Source organism: Poecilia reticulata, linkage group LG2, assembly GCF_000633615.1.
Source record: "Poecilia reticulata strain Guanapo linkage group LG2, Guppy_female_1.0+MT, whole genome shotgun sequence".
NCBI lineage: Eukaryota > Metazoa > Chordata > Actinopteri > Cyprinodontiformes > Poeciliidae > Poecilia > Poecilia reticulata.
Window position 1 is genome coordinate 24,541,044 of NC_024332.1, and position 18,891 is coordinate 24,559,934.

General features: G+C 40.4%; 1 protein-coding gene across 1 annotated transcript in view; it reads right to left on the minus strand.

Moving 5' to 3' along the window:
• Nucleotides 1-5,002: 5,002 nt before the first annotated feature.
• Nucleotides 5,003-18,891, minus strand: part of frzb (frizzled related protein) — a 34,464-nt gene continuing 20,575 nt past the window's right edge. The window contains exons 2-8 of the mRNA XM_008437019.1: nt 14,156-14,404; nt 12,486-12,521; nt 11,689-11,748; nt 11,350-11,415; nt 10,398-10,602; nt 10,089-10,152; nt 5,003-7,675 (exon numbers count right to left, since the gene is read on the minus strand). Of these exons, the coding sequence (XP_008435241.1) occupies nt 7,619-7,675; nt 10,089-10,152; nt 10,398-10,602; nt 11,350-11,415; nt 11,689-11,748; nt 12,486-12,521; nt 14,156-14,404 (737 nt within the window). The 3' untranslated portion in view covers nt 5,003-7,618. The remainder of the gene's footprint in view (nt 7,676-10,088; nt 10,153-10,397; nt 10,603-11,349; nt 11,416-11,688; nt 11,749-12,485; nt 12,522-14,155; nt 14,405-18,891) is intronic.

Consider the following 18,891-nt stretch of genomic DNA (forward strand, 5'->3'; position numbering starts at 1 on the left):
TACCAGGCCCTTCCAGAAACTAACTAGACCCGTTAGCTTGTCTTTAAAAAGCCCTTCTGTCCTCCACTCGTCATCTGGATTAATTGCACCTGTTTGAATTAACCGCAAATTGACATTATGAAAATGAATTTGCTTAATGGAAACATGGCAATTAAAACAAAAAAACAAAACTAAGCAAACAAACAGCYGTTATCACAGGTGAAAAAGTAGAAGACGATGTTTGTTTGGGGGGTGGGGGRGSCTTCTTGCAGCTGGCTCCACCAGAGCTCTGAGAGTCTCTCAGCCTCACACAGTTCAGTAAAGGTTGGGTGTCATTCTAAGGAGTCTTATCCATCGCTCTAATGTAAGATCACAGACTGCAATTTCCTCAAAACGCTGCATACGTAGCCGCTCCCGAGACGAGCGCTAGAACCTTGACTGAATCATGAATATATTTCATGTAACTGTCACTGCCGGGATTTTAATTACTTATGGCATGAACAAGCTCCTTCACATGCAATTTTAATTACATTTCCTGTTTAAATTAAATAAGACATCAYAATTTTTGCAATAGAAAAATTGCAAAATTGTGATTTTTTGACATGAGCACATCTATAATTTTTCAATGGAAATGCAGTTAACCAATCAAACCCCATCCTCATTCGTAAGACCACGTAAGACCACCAGGGACAAGATGGTGGACCTACAGGACATCATGCTAACAGTTTGGTGAAAACTCAACTCTGTGTATTATTAATATTATTATTTTTTCTACCCATAACCTCACTCGTGAACTTGCTCTGCTTTCGTTATGTGGGGATTACTTGGGTTTCTGCCGACATCTGGTGTGAATTATATGCCAATGGCCCCATTAGAAATATTTAAACTGAGAAAGAGTTTACACATTCAGTACTTATTTCTTTTCACTGTATGTTTGTTTTTATGACATGGCACAGCAAACTGAAAGAGATCATATCCAGCTGTATTACCCTTTAATAGCGTTGCTGTACAGACGCTGGACCTTGGGAAAATTCAACATGCACTGAGCTGCTATTTGAATTCAAAAGTCTGGGAATTGTTGCACTAGGCGGTTATTTACAGAAACAGAGCAACTTGCTGGTTGCCTCACAGCTAAATGAAAAGTGGTTCGGTGGAAGACGACTCCTTACCTGCATTCATTTGGAAACAAATGTCTTTCCTCTAGTGTGATACAGTCAACAGAWAAAATTATGAATTTAAAATATATTTTACATTTCACAAAACATATGGGTAGAATGTAGATTAGACAGATTTGTTGGGGCCTCAAAGAGACTATTTGTCATTTATTATACTAATAAACCAAAAATCAAATCAAAATTGATTGATTTGTATATCACACAGCAGCAACAAGGCAGTTCAAAGTGCTTTGCATCATAAAAATATGAGGACAACATAAAAGCATAAACACATTGTACGGTCACCAATTATGAAACCAGTTACAAACATTACATTTTGTCAAATGACAATCAAAATCACCAATACTCATCAAATATGTCGATCAATATTCCAGTTATTATGGTTCAAACGTTTCAAAAGTGACTYTAAACACCTGGGTTTTTATTCTTAATTTGAAGGAGCTCAGTGTTTCGGCTGTTCTGCAGTTTTCTGGAAGTTAATTCCAGATTTGTGTTACATAGAAGCTGAATGCTGCTTCTCCATGTTTGGTTCTGGTTCTGGAGATGCAGACCAGAACCAGAACCNCATACCTAACCCTTTTCCTAACCCTAACCAAAAGTCAATTCACACCTTAGTCCTAACTGCAACCCCTGACCCTAAAACAGGGTCATTTCCAAGAGGGGACCTACAAAATGTCCCCTCTTCAACGGTGAGTCCCCTGTTGGTCAGTGTAAAATGACACGCATGTCCCCTGTTGGATAGTTACACATGAACACACACACACACACACACACTCATTCACTCTCTCGCATGCTGCTGCTCTGTTTGGTTAAACTCCGTGGTCAGGATGACCTTATTGGGGGTGTTTATTTTTTGTGAATTTGTTGAGAATATGAATATTTATGTGAACAAATTTTGTTCTCGGTGCTAACTGAAGTACTCTGGACTTTCATCGGAACCAGAGAGACTTGGGATAATGGAAACGGGGACCAGATGTATGGAGTTAGATTTGTTTCACAATTATTCAATCAAAAAACAATTACACTCAACCAAAAAAAAGAGATTCAATCAAAAAAAAATCTTCTCAAACAAAAAAAATTTCATAAAAACTATTTAATCATAAAAATATTTTTAAACATTTTTAAAGTTTTTTTTTTTTGGATTGAATCTCTTTTTTTTGGTTGAGTGTAATTTTTTTTTGATTGAATAATTGTGAAACAAATCTAACTCCATACAGATGGGTCCACACCGCAGTCTCACGGTGAAACCCGTCAAGAAATGTAATCTGCTGATTTGTGTCCTTGAACTGTCTCTGCTGTGTGTTTGTGTGTGTGTATGCGTGTGCGCGTGTGTGTGCCTGGAAAAAGAAGAAATAGACGAAGAAAAACAATGCATACGGGAATACAATCATAACATTTCATGAAACCATCACAAAAGGGGCCAATTACCAGCATTTTAGAGGCAGAAACACCCAACATTTCAACTCGGTCGCCAGGAAAATATATTGCTATTTTTTCCCCTGCTGGATGTAAATCACAATTACACACAAAGTCAGTGTTCCGTGAACAGATATGGCAGACCTGCTCGAATCAGCTGGGCTCCTGGGCAAATAGGACAATAAAAAGACAAAACAAAACACAACACTGTTTCTAAATAGGGCCGATTAACCACACGCTGTTCAAATTAGCGCGGGAAAATGTGCAGTTCGAAACGGATGCAAGGATAACTGAAATTTTCCCACCTTTTGTTGTATCCATGTTGCAAAGATCGTGAAATGTGCTTTTCAAACTTTTTTTACAAAAAAATCTGAAAAGGTGCCACGCATTTATATTTACTTTGGAAACCATAGTCCATATTCTTTCACTTTTCTCTTGCTCTCTGCTAGGTGACATCTGGATCCCGGCAACAGAACCTGCCGTGAACGCTCAGGCTAATTAGCATAGCCACCTATGACGGTGGGTAAACAGTTTCCCTGGAACAATAACTTGTTTCTCCACCATTAGCACATTTAGCAGCACAGACAAGAGGTTGACTCACAGTGCTAAGCCCCTCCTCCTGGCTCTGATTGGTTGTCTCTGCCTGGGAATGGCCCATTTCTCCAGATGGCAATGCCAACTCAGGGAAGAGATGTTAGAGACTGATCTTCTCACATATTATCCATCTCACAGACAATCAGGAYATAGTGACAGTTTAAACAAATTTGTAAAAAAAAATAAAACATTTTTTTATGAAACTTACACACTTTAAGACACTATGGATTTCATCAAATGAGTGGATTTAGATTTGATCTGACTTGTACTTCATGGAAATTGAAATGATGTGGTTGGTGGACATGCCAGGCTGCAGCTTTTCTGCGACTCTTTCATTCCACTCACGCGTTCTGGTGAATTTATCATCTGGAGAAAGTCAAGCAAGTGGTTCTAAATCCAAAAATGCGCGCTCATTACGGCTCGTCGTGAGCTTGCATAAAACTCCTTTAAAAACCGGCCAGGATCCCACGACACAGAGCTCTCTGTTCAAGGACAGATTTCCGAGCCACTTTTTCATCTCGTTATGCGCCTGACTGGATCCAACACATGCTGCAGGTTGACAGACTGATGTTTATCTGCAGCCCTTTACAGCGCCTTGAAAGTATTTGAATTACTTGAACCACATTTTGTCATGTTACAACAAACTGGCAAATATTATGAGGTTTTTTTAAGTGGCAGGCCAAGAAAATCTACTGTACATGTGTGAAGAGGAAGAAAATGTATAATTTCAAGAGGTAGTGTTTTGTAGAATTGACTTTTTTGAGCTTTGCTTCATGATATGATATTATTCCCTCATCAAAAACATACTAGGAGTGTTGTCTTGATTCTTTCATGTGTTTAAGAAATCCTTTAATCTCCCATGGCAACCATTCAGCTGTCTGTGCAAAACAATTCGGTGGATTCAGCTCCTTCAGACTAGCCAGCAGCAATTAGTGGAACTGTACATCTGCTGAGCTGATTTTGGGGGCTACGTCTCAGTGAAACGCTGGTGAAAATGTTGTTAAAGGGTTAATAGAACAGCAATATTGTAATGACTTCCTGATGGCGGAGTTTCAGAAAGAGTAGGCGCTTCTTAAAGAGACAGAGGCCCAAATTAAAGGCGTTAAATCAAGAAATAAAGTTTATTTTCAGTCATATTTGCTATACATGGCTTTTTTTTAACATCTGAAGGTAACATAGTTAGTTGATTGTGCTAACACACAATACATAAAACACATAATACTGCCCCTCTAAGCACTTAAAAAAAAAAAGTGTAGATTTTAGGTTTCGAAAGTTGAACATTGTGATTAATCATGATTAATCGCAGCGCTAAAGTGTGATTAATCTGATTAAAAATTGTTATTGATTGATGGCACAATATTTTTTTTTTAAAACTTAAAATACTGTTATTTTAAAGGTAATGTTGGCCACACAAATATTTGAGCTGTTTGTACAGCGCAAATAATACACTTTGAATTAGGAAACATGCTCAGTTTCTCGTGTTTTCCAGATTTAATAGCAGTGAATCAGAGAGGTCGTGAATAAATATTCATAAGTGTATTGAAGCGTTACATTTAACACGTTTTCCAACTCCACTTCCAGTCAGATTTAACATCTGTTTCAGAAAAAAAAAAAACACGTCACAAACGTCCAGAACAGACCTGAGAGTCTGAAGTCCGAACACATCTCATCTCACTAGAATTCAAAACACATGTCCAAACAACACATTAAAGAAACATCCTACCAAACTTTTATACTTGGGAACTGTGCAAAATCTGTGGACAATTTATTTTCACTCTGCATCTTTATTTGAAATAAAATGTAAAAAAAGACAAAAAAAAAACAAGTAAAAATCCAAATTGCTTAAAATTGGTTTTATTTGGTTCTCTGCATTTGCATATTCAACTTTACACATACAATCACACAAAAGAAATTATAGAATACAATTCAAAAACTGGTCTTATACATACATACAGAATACATAACTACATATTTATATACAGGATATAGAAGAGTTGAAACTGTACATATGACCTAACAAAACTATGGATCTGAAAACAGTGTCAGTTTCAGTTTGACCCAAAATCAACAAAGAAGTAGTAGTAACACACACATTCAACAACCTGAATTTGTCTGCGCAAATTCAGGTTGTTGAATGGGCGTATTACATAAATCACTGCCAAATTTTAGCAACTGGATAAAATGTAAAACTTCAACAGCGTCCATGCCTCCAGGAATCAGTCGTTTCTCAATAGCTGAGAGTCCACACCTCCTGCACGAAGTGAAGCGTAGAACAAGAGGCTGGTTCTTACCAGGCTAACTTCACATGAAACAAATCATTTTAAATGTAAATCTGTCAGCTCTACAGATAATTTTGGGATTAACTGCCTGCTGTGGGAAAAGGTAACTACCTCCCTCTTGCTAAATCACCAATTAGATGTAGACCACATCCCATTTCTCATTATAGTTGGTCCTTTAGAATCAATGAATCATCTAAACAGAACGTTTGACAATATGAAAGATTTCAAAAAGCAGCATATCAGAGGGACACGCAGCCATTTCTAAGGATTTTGAACTGTAGTGAAGTTTCAGAGGAGAGATTTAGAACCAGACTCATCCTGGAGGTTACAAAACACCTAAGCCTCAGTTCAGGTCAGGGTTCAGGATTAGAGGACCTTAAAATACCTTTTTCTGAAATTAGGTCCAGAGTGAAAATTTTGCTCTTGCTTATTCACATGGGCAGCAAAAAAAAGCCTCTTTTGTGAAAACACTGAAGCACTTAGCCCAATCTGTAACTTGATCAATAATCCCTTCAGACGTCAACCATTGTGCCTCTCAGTCAACGCTGTGATGTAGTTTGTTGGTTTTGTGGTCCAATGTGACAGAGAAGAAGCTCAAACTCGCCATCGCTCTGGACCAAACACTCCACTCTTGCTTTTGCTTTTCCTAATTCTCGTTTTTCTCATGTTTACCGCTAACGTTGCGTGGAGGCCAAACGCGCATGTCCCACATGCTACATGTTTAGCTTTACTTACAGGCCCAGTGAGTGAAATTTAGCATTTGAGGCTGTTCCCGATGTTTCTGTGTGGATAAAATAATTTCTGGAAATGATCCCATGTGGATGGTGATGTTTTTTTAAACTGGCAACATGCTTCACGTAAAAAAAATTAAAAAATCATTCCCGTGTAAACGGGTTATGAAATTGGAATTAATAAAAAATTGTTGAAAACCACTGATGTGTTAGCGCAGCCAAATTCTTTATTACACTGAATTTATTGCACAGTATTTTCGGTCTGGTTTCTAGTGAAATTAGACAAAACAAAAAAACACCTGAAACAGTTGAGAACTAACTTATAAGGAACTTATGAAAAAGTATGCTTCATAGAATCAATATTAAGGAATCTTTTACCTAAATAAAGCTCAGATCTTGCAGAAAAATTTCTTGTAATTTACCTTTGTTTTACTTTAAGAGTACTAAGACTTGCATTAGAAACTAGACCAAAAAACCTGGTCAGATTTTGTCTGTGCAGTGTGCAAACTTCCAAGTCAGATTCAGATTTTCTGACCTGAGGCAACTGTTAAAAAACACGCAGAAAGAAGTTGCCTGTGAATTGGTCTCCGTTTAAAATTCACACAGTCTTGCATGTCAAACCCACGAACAAAACGAAACAGCAACTAACTAATAAAAACCAAACACTCCACACAGCCTCACCCTGTCTAGGGTTTGAGACTACGTCTGGGCCTGTACCGTTGTCAGTTTCTGGGTCTTTGTAAATTATGAGCAGCTGGTTGCTCAGCTTTAAGGTTTCCCATGAAATTAAACAATATGAACCATGACCACATTGTAAGCAGCTGATTTAAGTTTATTGTCTACTAAAAAGGAGGGTTTCCGATCCAGAACCCAGAAATCTTCGGCAACAGTAGATGTTCTCGTTTCCGTGTCGGTAAACGCTCTTTCATCTTGAAGCTGAGTTAAGTCCAGTTCATGATTCCAGATCCATTGCGAGAAAACCCACATGGCTTTGCTGTCACTTAATGTCTTCTTTCCAATCACCATGGTAACCTGGGCCTCATCCAGGATTACATAAAATCAGAATCTGGAGGGGAGCGATCGAGCCAATATGGCTGCCTTTGAAAAACGTTTGGTCCAAAAACAAGAGAAGAAAAAAAAAAATTTAAATCATGCATTTGCCAACATATTTAAAGCTCCGCCTCTTCACTCGTTTGTATATACATACATACAGAGACACAATGACAAAAACACACTGAATAATGTCTGTGCAAAGAAAATGACAAGGCAAAAMATCTGATTTCAAACAGTCTGATAAATGAAGAGATGAACTACATTCAGCTACGACAGCCTGTTATAGTGCAATATCAACACAAACACACACCCATACAGTCACATGCACACACACACACACACGCGCACGCACACGCACATCAACACACGCATTCAGACAGAGGGTGAGATCTCAGTGGCGACTTCGGCGTGAATGTGCTGGGGACGCCTGCAGGGCCTGATCCCATTTCTGGAGAGGAGAAAAAACAAAGTGAGAAACTTTAAACCAACAACAAGAGGAGAATAAACAGCACGAAAAACTAAGAGAGCGCCACCTGCGTACTGCTTTCAGTAGTAAGTCAGAAATTTAGTCTCAATGTTCAAGTGAGACTAAATTTGTCCTTTTCTACAAATTTCCTCTCAAACTGGTGTTTGCAAAGTAGCCAATCCAGGAGTGCCAGTTTTTTCCCTTAGTGCTGATTGGCTGAAGCCCAAAGAGTGTAGATGTTAAATGGTTTCCACTGTACATATTAATACACACGGAGGTGCACTGTACCGGGTTGATGTTCTGTAAAAAATTTTAAGAAATGTTTCTGTACTTTCTGCTTCACACATTGCATCATGGGAACAAGAACCCTAACGAGGTGCAAATATTGGTTTGTTGCACAGATGGCATTAAAAGGAGCTACGTGGACACCTGATTATCCTTTTGACCTTTTTGGCACAACTGTGATATGTGAAATAAATCAAAACCTTTTTTTTTCCTGAATAAAATCCTTTACTCCTTTGAGAGAATAGTAGTTAGTCGAGGTTGTCTGCCAGTCTCGGAAATGTCTGCGGACATACCAGGAGATGTGCTGAAAAAATACTGAAAAATTTAGCTTTTAATGACAGAAATGTTTGTGAATGTAACAGGAGGTGTGCTGAAAAAATAAGGACAATTTTGATTTCGGATTAACAGAAATGTGAGCAAATTCACCATGACAAATTGTTAAATGACAGTAAAAATCTGTTTTAGAATTGACAGATATTTTCCAGTTTTTTTTGTTTGTTTTTTACTTAAATTTTTCTTACAGTGTACATTTAGCATTTGAGCTATTAAAGCAGCCAGTTATAGGCATTTCAGAAATAGTCTCAAGTTTYTGCAGATTACAGTTATTCACTGGTGGCTGTGGTCCCTAACCCTATCCCTACCCTAACCCTTACCCTACCCTTTCTATGCGAGAAGAATCGCAAGTTGTGTGCAAGTAAGCCCTCCAAAAGGCACTTCTTGGGATCATTCCCGGCCTGGACTACGATTTCCCTGGCTCTGCCAAATGTGAGGGGCACAGGAAAGCTGAGGTTGTCTGTGAAGACATCCAGGTTGATGCACCCGCCGAGTCTCCCAGGGGATTTCTCACCCTGACGAGCTCCATACACTCCAGATGAGCTGTCTGGAGCGCATTGCGTGTCCAGTGGTGCAGAGGTGGTGGGACCTCACCAGCACTTGCTGCCGAGTGAGGGGCCAACCCGATAAAGCCCCTCCTGTGAGTCAGGCTTTTCGGGTTGACCGTGTTGGTCCCGAGGCTGACGCTCAGCTGGAAGTCCAATGGCGATAGAGGACCCCCCCTAAAACAGGTCCTCTAATGCCAGCTCGAACTGGAATGACTTCCAGCAGGCGTCATACCTCGCCACCCCCTTATTGTTGGAGTACAGTCCCTCAAGGGACTCCACAAGTACTGGAGGACCCTCTGAAGAGTGACCATCAGACCATTGTCCCTCCCGCTGTCCTCAAACGGGATGACCAGAGGATTGTCCACAAAGAGCATTCTTAATGCGGAGATGCAAAAGAACCTCCTTGGAACGAGCTCTGACGGTATCTCACCCTCAAATCGGCGGACCTGCTCGAGCCTAAGGGAAAGCTGGAGCTCCATCTTATCCTTAAGATCGTCCATGTGAGCAATGTAGCTCCTTGCTCTGGACAGCAGGGCCCGCTGGAATTGAGGGTGAGATAACCGACAGGTCACCAGTGCCCTGCTGACTGGATGCCTGAAAGGCATCTGTATGTGGATGTGAGGGGCGTCCACATACAGTTGGACAAAGGTAAGTTTGCCCGAGTCTCCAAGGGCGTCCACCAATGTTTTGTGGAGGGTCAGTTTCCTCTGGTCCAACTCACTCTGGTAATTGGTGGCCTCATGGATCCCAAGGACGGAGTAGAGGAATCCATGAGGGCCAACCAAATCCAGGAGTCCATTCCAGGCAAACAATAGGTGGACCCCTGATTCCCGGGCAAAGATGTGGACGGCTGAATGGACAGAGAGAGACCACACTACATGGATTTACAAAGTCTGTCAGATCCAAAGTCTCTCTGTCTTTTTGGCCAAATTTGGTTAAATACAGTCAAGGAGCCAACAGGTGGCTCTCGCCTGTATTTGCCAAGGCCTTGTCCAGCAGGTCCATGATGAAAAACTGGTCCTGCCTCAAAACATGGCATCGACTGGTATTTGATGATACCTGTTTCATGACAGTGGGTCTACGTTTATCTTTAGCCTTTGGTGCCTTCAGGAGTTTCTAGAACTCGAACACCATCGTCTTAATAGCATTAACTTGAGGCTAGTTAGCTCTGCCTGCTAACTAGCTAGTGAAGAGAACCTGTTCTGTGAATAATCAAGTCCAGTACGAACCTTGACTTTCCTGCGCATTTTGTCCCTCCACTTTTGCGCAATGGAGCTATCAATCAGAAGCAACCTGCAGGCACAAGAAACATTAAGAGGTAAATAAAGTTCACAGTTGGACTTCTGACGACTCGTTTCAATGGTAATCTACAGCATCAAACATCGAAGGAGGACAAGATGGCCTAGAGTTATTGTTAAAAAACAAAAACACTATGAATGGGACACAGAAGTAGCAAGGTGAATTCACAATGCACTTCATCTTTATGTGTCAGGATATCTACAATGATACTTTTATTTTAACTCATATGCCACTCGTACCTGGACCTTTCTTCATTCTCGTAGCCCATGATGAGATACTCCTCCCCAGCGGTGAGAGGAGGACACAGGCAGGACGAGGAGTAGTAGAGCACCTGCGTCTCCTTAGGAATGTTGACCAGGGAGGACTTGAGCACCTCCTTCACGTCCACCACCGCCGTGGGCTCCAGGCCACGATTTCTCACCTCCCTCACCCTCGCTCTGATAACTGAAGAGCGAGAGAACCTAACTAAATTTTCTCTTCTGGACAAAGTCCCTCCAATATGCAGTCAAGAAATGAGAATGTGCGTTCCAATGAGGTTCGATTGTCAGATTCGAAGTACCTTTTGAAAATAACCTTCCATACCAGGGTAAATAAGAACCCTATGCAATGGAGCAGGATTTATTTTCATTGACCAAATCAAAATATTATGGTCTCTTTGGGCGTGCCTCACTGTCTCCCCGTCAGCCCCATAAGGTTTCATTTAACTATGTTAAATATAGGTCCAGTCAAACGGACATTTTTTAAATAGTTCGCAAATCCTGCTGGTGTGAAATGTTAAATAGACCAAAAGATTACTGAAACCTTCATTTAAAAGACACATGAAACAAATAAATGATTTTTAGTCACCATCTTACTGAAACCACTTTGCCCTTTCAGGAATTAATTTGATGCTTTCAGCAGAAATAATAAACATCCATCATAATTTTACCCGATATTGGCTCAATTATTTTTCATACAGATAGACGAGTCAAGCCCAAAGACAGAATACATTACTAGACCTCCGAGTGTTTTATTTAGAAGGATTAGGAGTTGGAAGAGGAACTTTGAGCCCGGATGTTGACGGGTTTTTGTATAGAAAAATTGGTATATATTGCATTTGTATATTGTATATTGTATATGTTGCACTTGACATATTAATGATTATTATACATCACATTTTAAAATACAATTTTAAAGTCTCAAATCACTCACCGTAGTTATAGTTGTTGTTCACGTAAGTTTTCTGTCCCATTTTGACCGTCTTACACTTGCAACGATCTAGAAACAAAACAAAAAAAAATGTTATTGGGTTATATTTGCCATTTGTTTCATTAGACCCTTAAAGTCTGCATTTATATTACACAATCAGATGCTAAATTAATTAGAGATAGCTTGCTTTAATTTTCCATTTGCAGTTAGTCCAAATTTAGGTGTGATGCTAATTAGCAACACTAGGCTGTTAATAGGAACAAAACAATTTTTCAAATCTCTAATAAGTTTTCTCTCTCCTGCCTGAAATGAGAAAAGGAGACTGAGAGAACGGGGCCCCACCTCCATTTGGTCCCTGGCAGTGGAAGTTGTTGGGGTCCATTGGAAAGTCCGGACTGGATTCTGTCATGGAAAGGTAGAGTTTGATTAAGGTCCAAACATAACGTAGTAGGGAAAATGAATGCATTTTTATGTGATTTGGCCCTTCATCCAGGATTATACAACTAAAAATGATTATTTATAGAAACTCAGATGAAAGTGGAGATTTGTGAAAACTCTGTAACTGTGTTTGCGTGTGTACATGGGAAAACAGATTTATGGTTCTATGTGCTGCAGTCTGTATTGAATAATGTGCCAATATATAAGCATGCGTGCTTTGTCATGGTCCCAAATCAACATTGTCTTGTGTTTTATTAACTTCATATTCTAATGCGCGTTTTAAAAGTAAGGGTGTCCCAATCTGATACTGATATCGGAAATTGGTCTGATATCAGCCAAAAAACAAAGAATCGGATTGTATCAGTCTGCATCTAAAATCTCCAATATTAGCATGCCGATAGAAGTTCTCCGCTCCAGCATTTAGTCCGCCCCGGTATTTCTGTGTTAGAACACCCCTATTTAAAAATAGGTCAGTCTATATTTCTGTCCACACAAATGAACCTTCTGTGCGACACGTTTAACTCCAAACAGGAAGTCATGGTTGTTTTGAAGGATTCTGATTGGCTGACAGGTTTATAATTAGCACTGCTATGTTAGCACTTTATAGTTATGTTATCTTTGATTCATCTTGTTGGAAGGTTCTACATAAAAAATAACTTTTGTTGCTTACTTGTGTATTTTATTCAATTTTAAAACCTCACCTGGGTTACACCTGGAGGGGTCCTGGAGGTATGGGTCTGTAGAAACATGGAGGGAAAATATTCACTCTTTCACAAAGAAGCTGGTTTTCTTATATAGAAAAAGGAAGGTAGAAGATGCAGCCTGTCACTACACAGAGTGAATGAAATGATGTGTGACTGGCTTGGTGTGCTGGGAGAAACATTACAGATAGATTTGATGCTAAATGTCACAGATTGATCAAAACCTGTCAGATGTGAGATCACTAAGGCACCAAGCTGCTTTCGGTTCTCATTGGAAGAAAGTCGCTGCTCTGATCCGCCTTCTAGAAAGTCCCGTTGCAGCAACATTTTTAATCAAACCCAGAATCTTAAAAAAATCCCACACACGATTCCAACCGTCTGCGCGGCGTTTCACCACAGCTGCTGATCGGATCAGCGCTGCCTCGGCTAAGGCCAGATGAGCTCCGTTGGGTGGGCTCGTGGTTCTCCCCGCACCCAGTTCCATGCCTGCTTTTGGACTTCGGGGGAACATTTTGAACGTTTCACCCCGGCTGAACCGCAACAAATCACAGCGAGAGGAAAATCCAGAGGCTCCCGCCACGTCCAGCGGGCCGTGGGCGTTTCGCCACGGAGGTCAAGGAGATCAGGATGAGGTTGTGTTTTGTTTTTGTTTTTTTTTCTCCAGGACTCCCCGCTCCCGGCTCCGCTCGGAGAGAGGCCAAGGACAACGAGGGTTTCACTGAGTGTAAAACGAGTGGGCCGCGTCTATCAAGGAGCTCTTTGAGAAAGTTGGTGGGAGTGGAATCAGAGGGGGGAATGACTCATGCTATCTGTTTGTGAGGAAAGCAAAACAGAGCTGCAGGAGAAGGGACGCGGCTGAAAGCGCTGATAGGACTCGGCTTCTCTGGGAAAACGGGCCACGTCTGTCAGAGAGAGAGATAGCATGCTAGTTCAGAAGCAGCCTAGAAACTTATCTATAAAGGTCCTTCGACTTGTGGCATTTACAGGCAACGGGAAGTCAGAGGGATTTACTTGAATAGGTCAACTTTTACACTGCAAGAAGTGTAATAAGACATTAAGCGTAATGTCTTATTACACTTTAAAAAAAAAAGGGCAAAGCTAAATTACAAGTAAGTTTTCAGCAAGATACAGGAACTTGTTAATTTATTCACATTGACAAAAAAGTACTTGTTCCATTGCCAGATTATTATTTCACCTTTTACAAGGGGAAAATGTCTCGCTACGAGTGAAGCAATTAGCCAATGGAACTAGTTCTTTTAAAAATAAGGAAATTTAAAAAAAATAATAAAAAATAAGCATTTAGCCCAGGAGTGTCCAGTGTATGGTCTGGGGCCCTTTTACAGCCGTCTGAATTATTTTGTTTAGGCCTCAGGAGCGTGGTTGATGCAGGTGGATGCTTTTATTATTTATATATTTTTGCAAACTAGTAAAATTATCCTAAAATAAGATAAATATTAAGTATAGCAGAAACTTTTTATGATTTACACCAGGGGTCACATTAACATAAAGTTTTCCATATTTGACTGTTTTTTTTTTTTTAACAACAAAATAATCTGAAGTCTGTCTGTCACTTTGGCGGACTACAATTTACACCCTGATGGCTCGGTGCAGATGAGAATTTCAGAATGTCCTCTACCCATCAGCCATTTTATGAATGACTATGTGAATACCTGGTCCGTCTGCCTTGACGATGGCCTCAGGTGAGATGCACACTCCGCGGTCGTACAGCGGCAGCTCGCTGCAGGCCAGGCTGTCGGGCCAGCTGTGGTTGTACCGCTTCATCACCGGCTCGCAGCCGGACTTCGCCCGCTCGCACACCGCCTTGCAGGGCTTGATGGGCTCATGCTGGAAGTCGATGGTGCAGATCGGGGCGTACATGGCACACAAGAAGAAGAGCAGATCCGGACTGCATCCAGTACCTGATGATACAGGAAACCTTAGAGTTTTAAAAAAAAATTTATATCAACCATTAAATGGCTTTTTTCACCTGGTTTGATTGGTTTGGATAGCTTTCCCATCTTTTATACATTACATCATGAATTGAAAACTGCTTTTTGTATTTGCTCAAGTCGTCTTTGATACTAATTACTTGGTGAAATGAAAATTCAAAGCATAGGGCCTAAAGTACTTACTGTATAATCACCGGACCAGGGTGACTATAAGCTGAAAACTAAAATGGAGTTCACAGGTTCCTGGGTTATATCAAGCAATACCAATAAGATAGAAGCATCATCCTGATACAAATATAATTCAAGCTGAACATCATAATTATTCATATGTTTTGTTTGTTAATCATCTGTATAGCACATTTCAGCAACAAGGCAGTTCAAAGTACTTTATACCATAAAAACTTCACAACAGTCACCAATTATGAAGCAAGTAAACATTATATTTTATCAAAAGCAATTGTCAAAATCAAGCAAATAAACACCAGATATATTGGTAAATGTTCCAGTTACTATGAATCAAAGGTGYTACGGCCCAAGGCCTTTCCCTCTGGGTCTCTAACATCCATGTTTTGGACTCCTTAATTGGTGCTGATTGGACGTGGAGGCAGCTGGCCAGTGTCTCCAGATGATGTCAGATCCACCTTAAGATGCACCACTTTCTCTGACTGAGCAGCTCATTCTTTCTGTCTCCCTGCCACTCTTCCCCAGTTCTCCCTTTTCTTCCCAACCAGTTATGATTTTTGTTTAAACAAATCCCTCTTAAGTTATCACATGCGTTGCTTCCCCTTTATTTGTTATGGTTTAAGAGCCAGACCATAACAAATTGGGGGCTCGTCCGGGACTTGAACCCAGGACCTCTCGCATTTCTAAACAGGTTGGTTTTTACGTTGAAAAACGTATGATGTTTTAGTCGTATTAGTCCGTATTAGTCCGTATTAGTCGATATCGATAATTCTCGATTAGGTTTTAGTTTTAAGTATCTGAAATACCAAATTGGTATTTATGACTTTTCCGGTTTTATCCACAGTTTTCACTCCACAACATGATTTTTTTTATTTTTAAGAAGTTTTGAGGCACGGTGGCGAAATATGAAACTACTGCTGCACAAGTTACTCAACAGGTTGCTGCTAGGTAACTAGAGAGAGAGTGAGTTAGTTGATGCCACCGACCTTCCTTTCTTCTGTCGACATCCCCAAGAATGTTGTTTGGTTCAGGATCGGAGTTCAGTGAAATTATTGAACTTTCTATTGGACTTATTTTCTATTGACATTGATCATGTGTCCATGGTGACATATGATCACCATGGATCACCATGATCAATGGAATCACCATTGATTAATTGCCCAGCTCGAGTTTTTTGGCATGATTTAAGTTTTAGTTTGAAGCATCTTGATGTCTTGCATGGTGTTGAAAGAGGACGAACAGAGTTCTTGTCTGAAGCAACATGGGAACTGCTTCAGTCTGACTTTATCAAGTTCAGAGAACCACAAACTCTTCACACTACATTCTGCCATTCTCCCATTCACACACACACATTCACAAGCTAATGGTGATGAGACGTGAGACTCAGTTCAAGGAACAGTTGGGCCAAACAAACTGTTTTATCAGTCCAACAGTCTGATCTTAACATATAGTCACGGGATTTGGGTCTTGACCAAAAGAGCGAGATCCTGTAGAGACATTGAAATGCATCTCTTCACCAGATCTCTTGGCCTTCAAGATTGGATGAGGAACTTAGTTTTTCCTGGGGAGCTCGGAGTAGAGCGCTTCCTCATCAAGAGTATAGTCTTCCACTGAACTTCCCTTTGGAGGTTTTCCAGGCACAGCTTAAAACTCGGAGGAGGGAATATTTATCCCTTCTGACCTGGGAACGCTCTGGTATCCCCAAAGTGAGTTGGAGCTTTGCCAGGGGAAAGAGGCGTCTAGGTTTGCCTCAACAACCCGGTTTCATAGAAGTGGACGACAATGGATGGATGGCAGTAAGGTACAACACCAAGAACATAAAGCAACTTCCTTCCTCTCCCAGGAGGCTCCTACATCTGCTAAATGGAAGCATTTTTGAAAGATGCTTACTCAGTCTCAGCTCAGTTCATTTGAACTTGAGTTGTTGGTTTTTCCCCTCTGCAGGAAGGACTTCACTTACAGCAGAGTAGCGTGTTGCCTTCAGGAACCGCACGCAGGAGGTGCAGCAGGATGGTTACCCCGACTTCCAGCCCGCTGCACGTTTCAAACAAGACGGAACCAGAAGAGGCTCAAAACAGGGTGGGCGATAAATCAGCCTTTTTATTGTATGAGCATGCCTGAGGTTTGGCTGTGCGGCCTCACAATGAAGTCACAGAGAGATGTTGAACTCCTAACCTGAACCTGCTTCCTAAATGTTGGACCATGGGTCTCTCAGTAGGACATCTTGTTTTCAGTTGGAGTTTTCTCGCTTGCAACTTTTAAGACTYGTATAAACTCAGCTGCGCTCAGCAAATCCCAAAACATTAAACCATGATGCTCAGGAGGGTAGTAGCTTGAATTCCTTAAAATGTCTACTGTTCTTCTGAAATGTATTCAGAATACAGTCATGCCAAAGTATTCATCACATTTTCACATTCTGTCACGTTCCAACCACAAACGTCTRTGGGTTTTATTAAGTTTTYACCTCTTTGACTAACACCCTGCTGCCCTCAAGACTCAAAATTAAAACTTAAACCAAGGCTAAAAACCCAGGATTGACAGTAGCTCAATAATATACGTYGCRATAGACATGTGATCAATATCAATTGAAAATATATCCGATRGGATGTTCTAGAATTTCACTAAACTTTGTGCCAGAACCGCACAGCATTCTGGGGGATGTAGGCTCTAGAAAGGCTTTACCTGCTCAATCTCTCACAGCTTGCTAAGCTGGGTTGGTAGCTTAGCTTAGCTCTCTCACAGCCCYTGATGTAAACCATTTAATTGTTRCTATGGTGATATCTTTAGGATTATTGTCTTGCTGGTAGGTGAACCAGCCACAATCTCGGGTATTTTAAGGATTTCACCAGGTTTTCTCCCAGGACTGCTCTGTGTTTACCTCAGTCTGTCAGCCCTSCAAAGAATCCCCACAGCACAATACTCCCACCACCATGTTTCACTGTGGGGGATGGAATGCTGAGGGTGACAGAGTGCAAGTTTTCTGCCAAAGCAACGTTTCGCATGCAGTCCAACATTTGAAACSAGTGTTCCTCCTTCCACATTTTCTATGCYGGCAAATGGAAATTCTCTYGACTTTCCTTCAACAATCGCYGAGTCGTCGAGTTAGAATTGGGATAAAGGTTCTCTCCTCTTAAATAGAAGGACAAAACTGAAACGGTGTAGTTCAGTACGTTTTCAGTTCATTTTAAAATCAAAATATCCAAGCGCATTGTCTGAAATGTGACAAAGCAATTCCTTTGGCAATATCTGGAAGRAATTGGAGAGMRCTTTTTAAAGTAATTTGAAAAAGATTCCTCTTTTAMATCTAAACCATAACTGTCCACTTAATGAAAATCCCAATCCTCAAAAGTATTTGGTGCACACAGAGGTTGGTGGGAAAAGAAGGAAAACACACACGAGGCTTTACCGATGTTCGTGGGATTCATCCAGTAAGCAGTACGGATARCTGAACTGTATTTCCTGGCAGTTCATCCAGTTTTCTGCTTGAGGATCAGATGTTCCAAATCCAGTTTATGTGCAAAAGCAACAGAAAACAAGCRTCAACGAGCACAGCAGACGGCAAACGTTTSGTCCCCTAGGAAAACTAAAAGCCACAATTTCTTAGCCAAATCAAGTTCTCCATTTTGTTGCAAGAGAAGAAAGTAATATTTACTATTCTCCTGATATGTCCTGATAAGGAGCATAARTCGATACAAAAACAAAGAAAACCCTCACACAGTCAAATATCTTTGGTCTATAGGCTTAGCTGGTGTGTGTGCAGAATGTGCAGATCTACCAAGTATTTTTATCCAGTTTCAAGTGCAAATATCTTAGTTCACTTGAAGAAAAGACAAAACCAACTTTCAAGTAACAATAGGAGCTTGATTTAAGTCAATAACTCCTTAATATTGATGAAAAAGTATTAGCTCCATCGGCAGATTATTTCACTTCTAATATGGGAAAAATATCTCATATTAAGTGTAATAATCTGCTGATGGACTGTTTCATCAATATTAAGRAATTATTGACTTAAATCAAGCTCCTATTTTAACTGAAAAGTTAGTTTTGTCTTATTAAAAATGTACTAAGATATTTACACCATAAACAAAACTAGTGGYTCAAATAGTTGCTAGAAAAATCGTCACGTTCCACTTCTGTCATTTTCCGCCCGGTTTTGATCACTGCATCTTTAATTCCCACCCACCACTATTTTAATGTGAAGCCATATCTAAAATATGTGACCCAAAAAAAACCCCCAAAACAAAACAAAAAATCAGGCCCATCTCCGTGGTTGG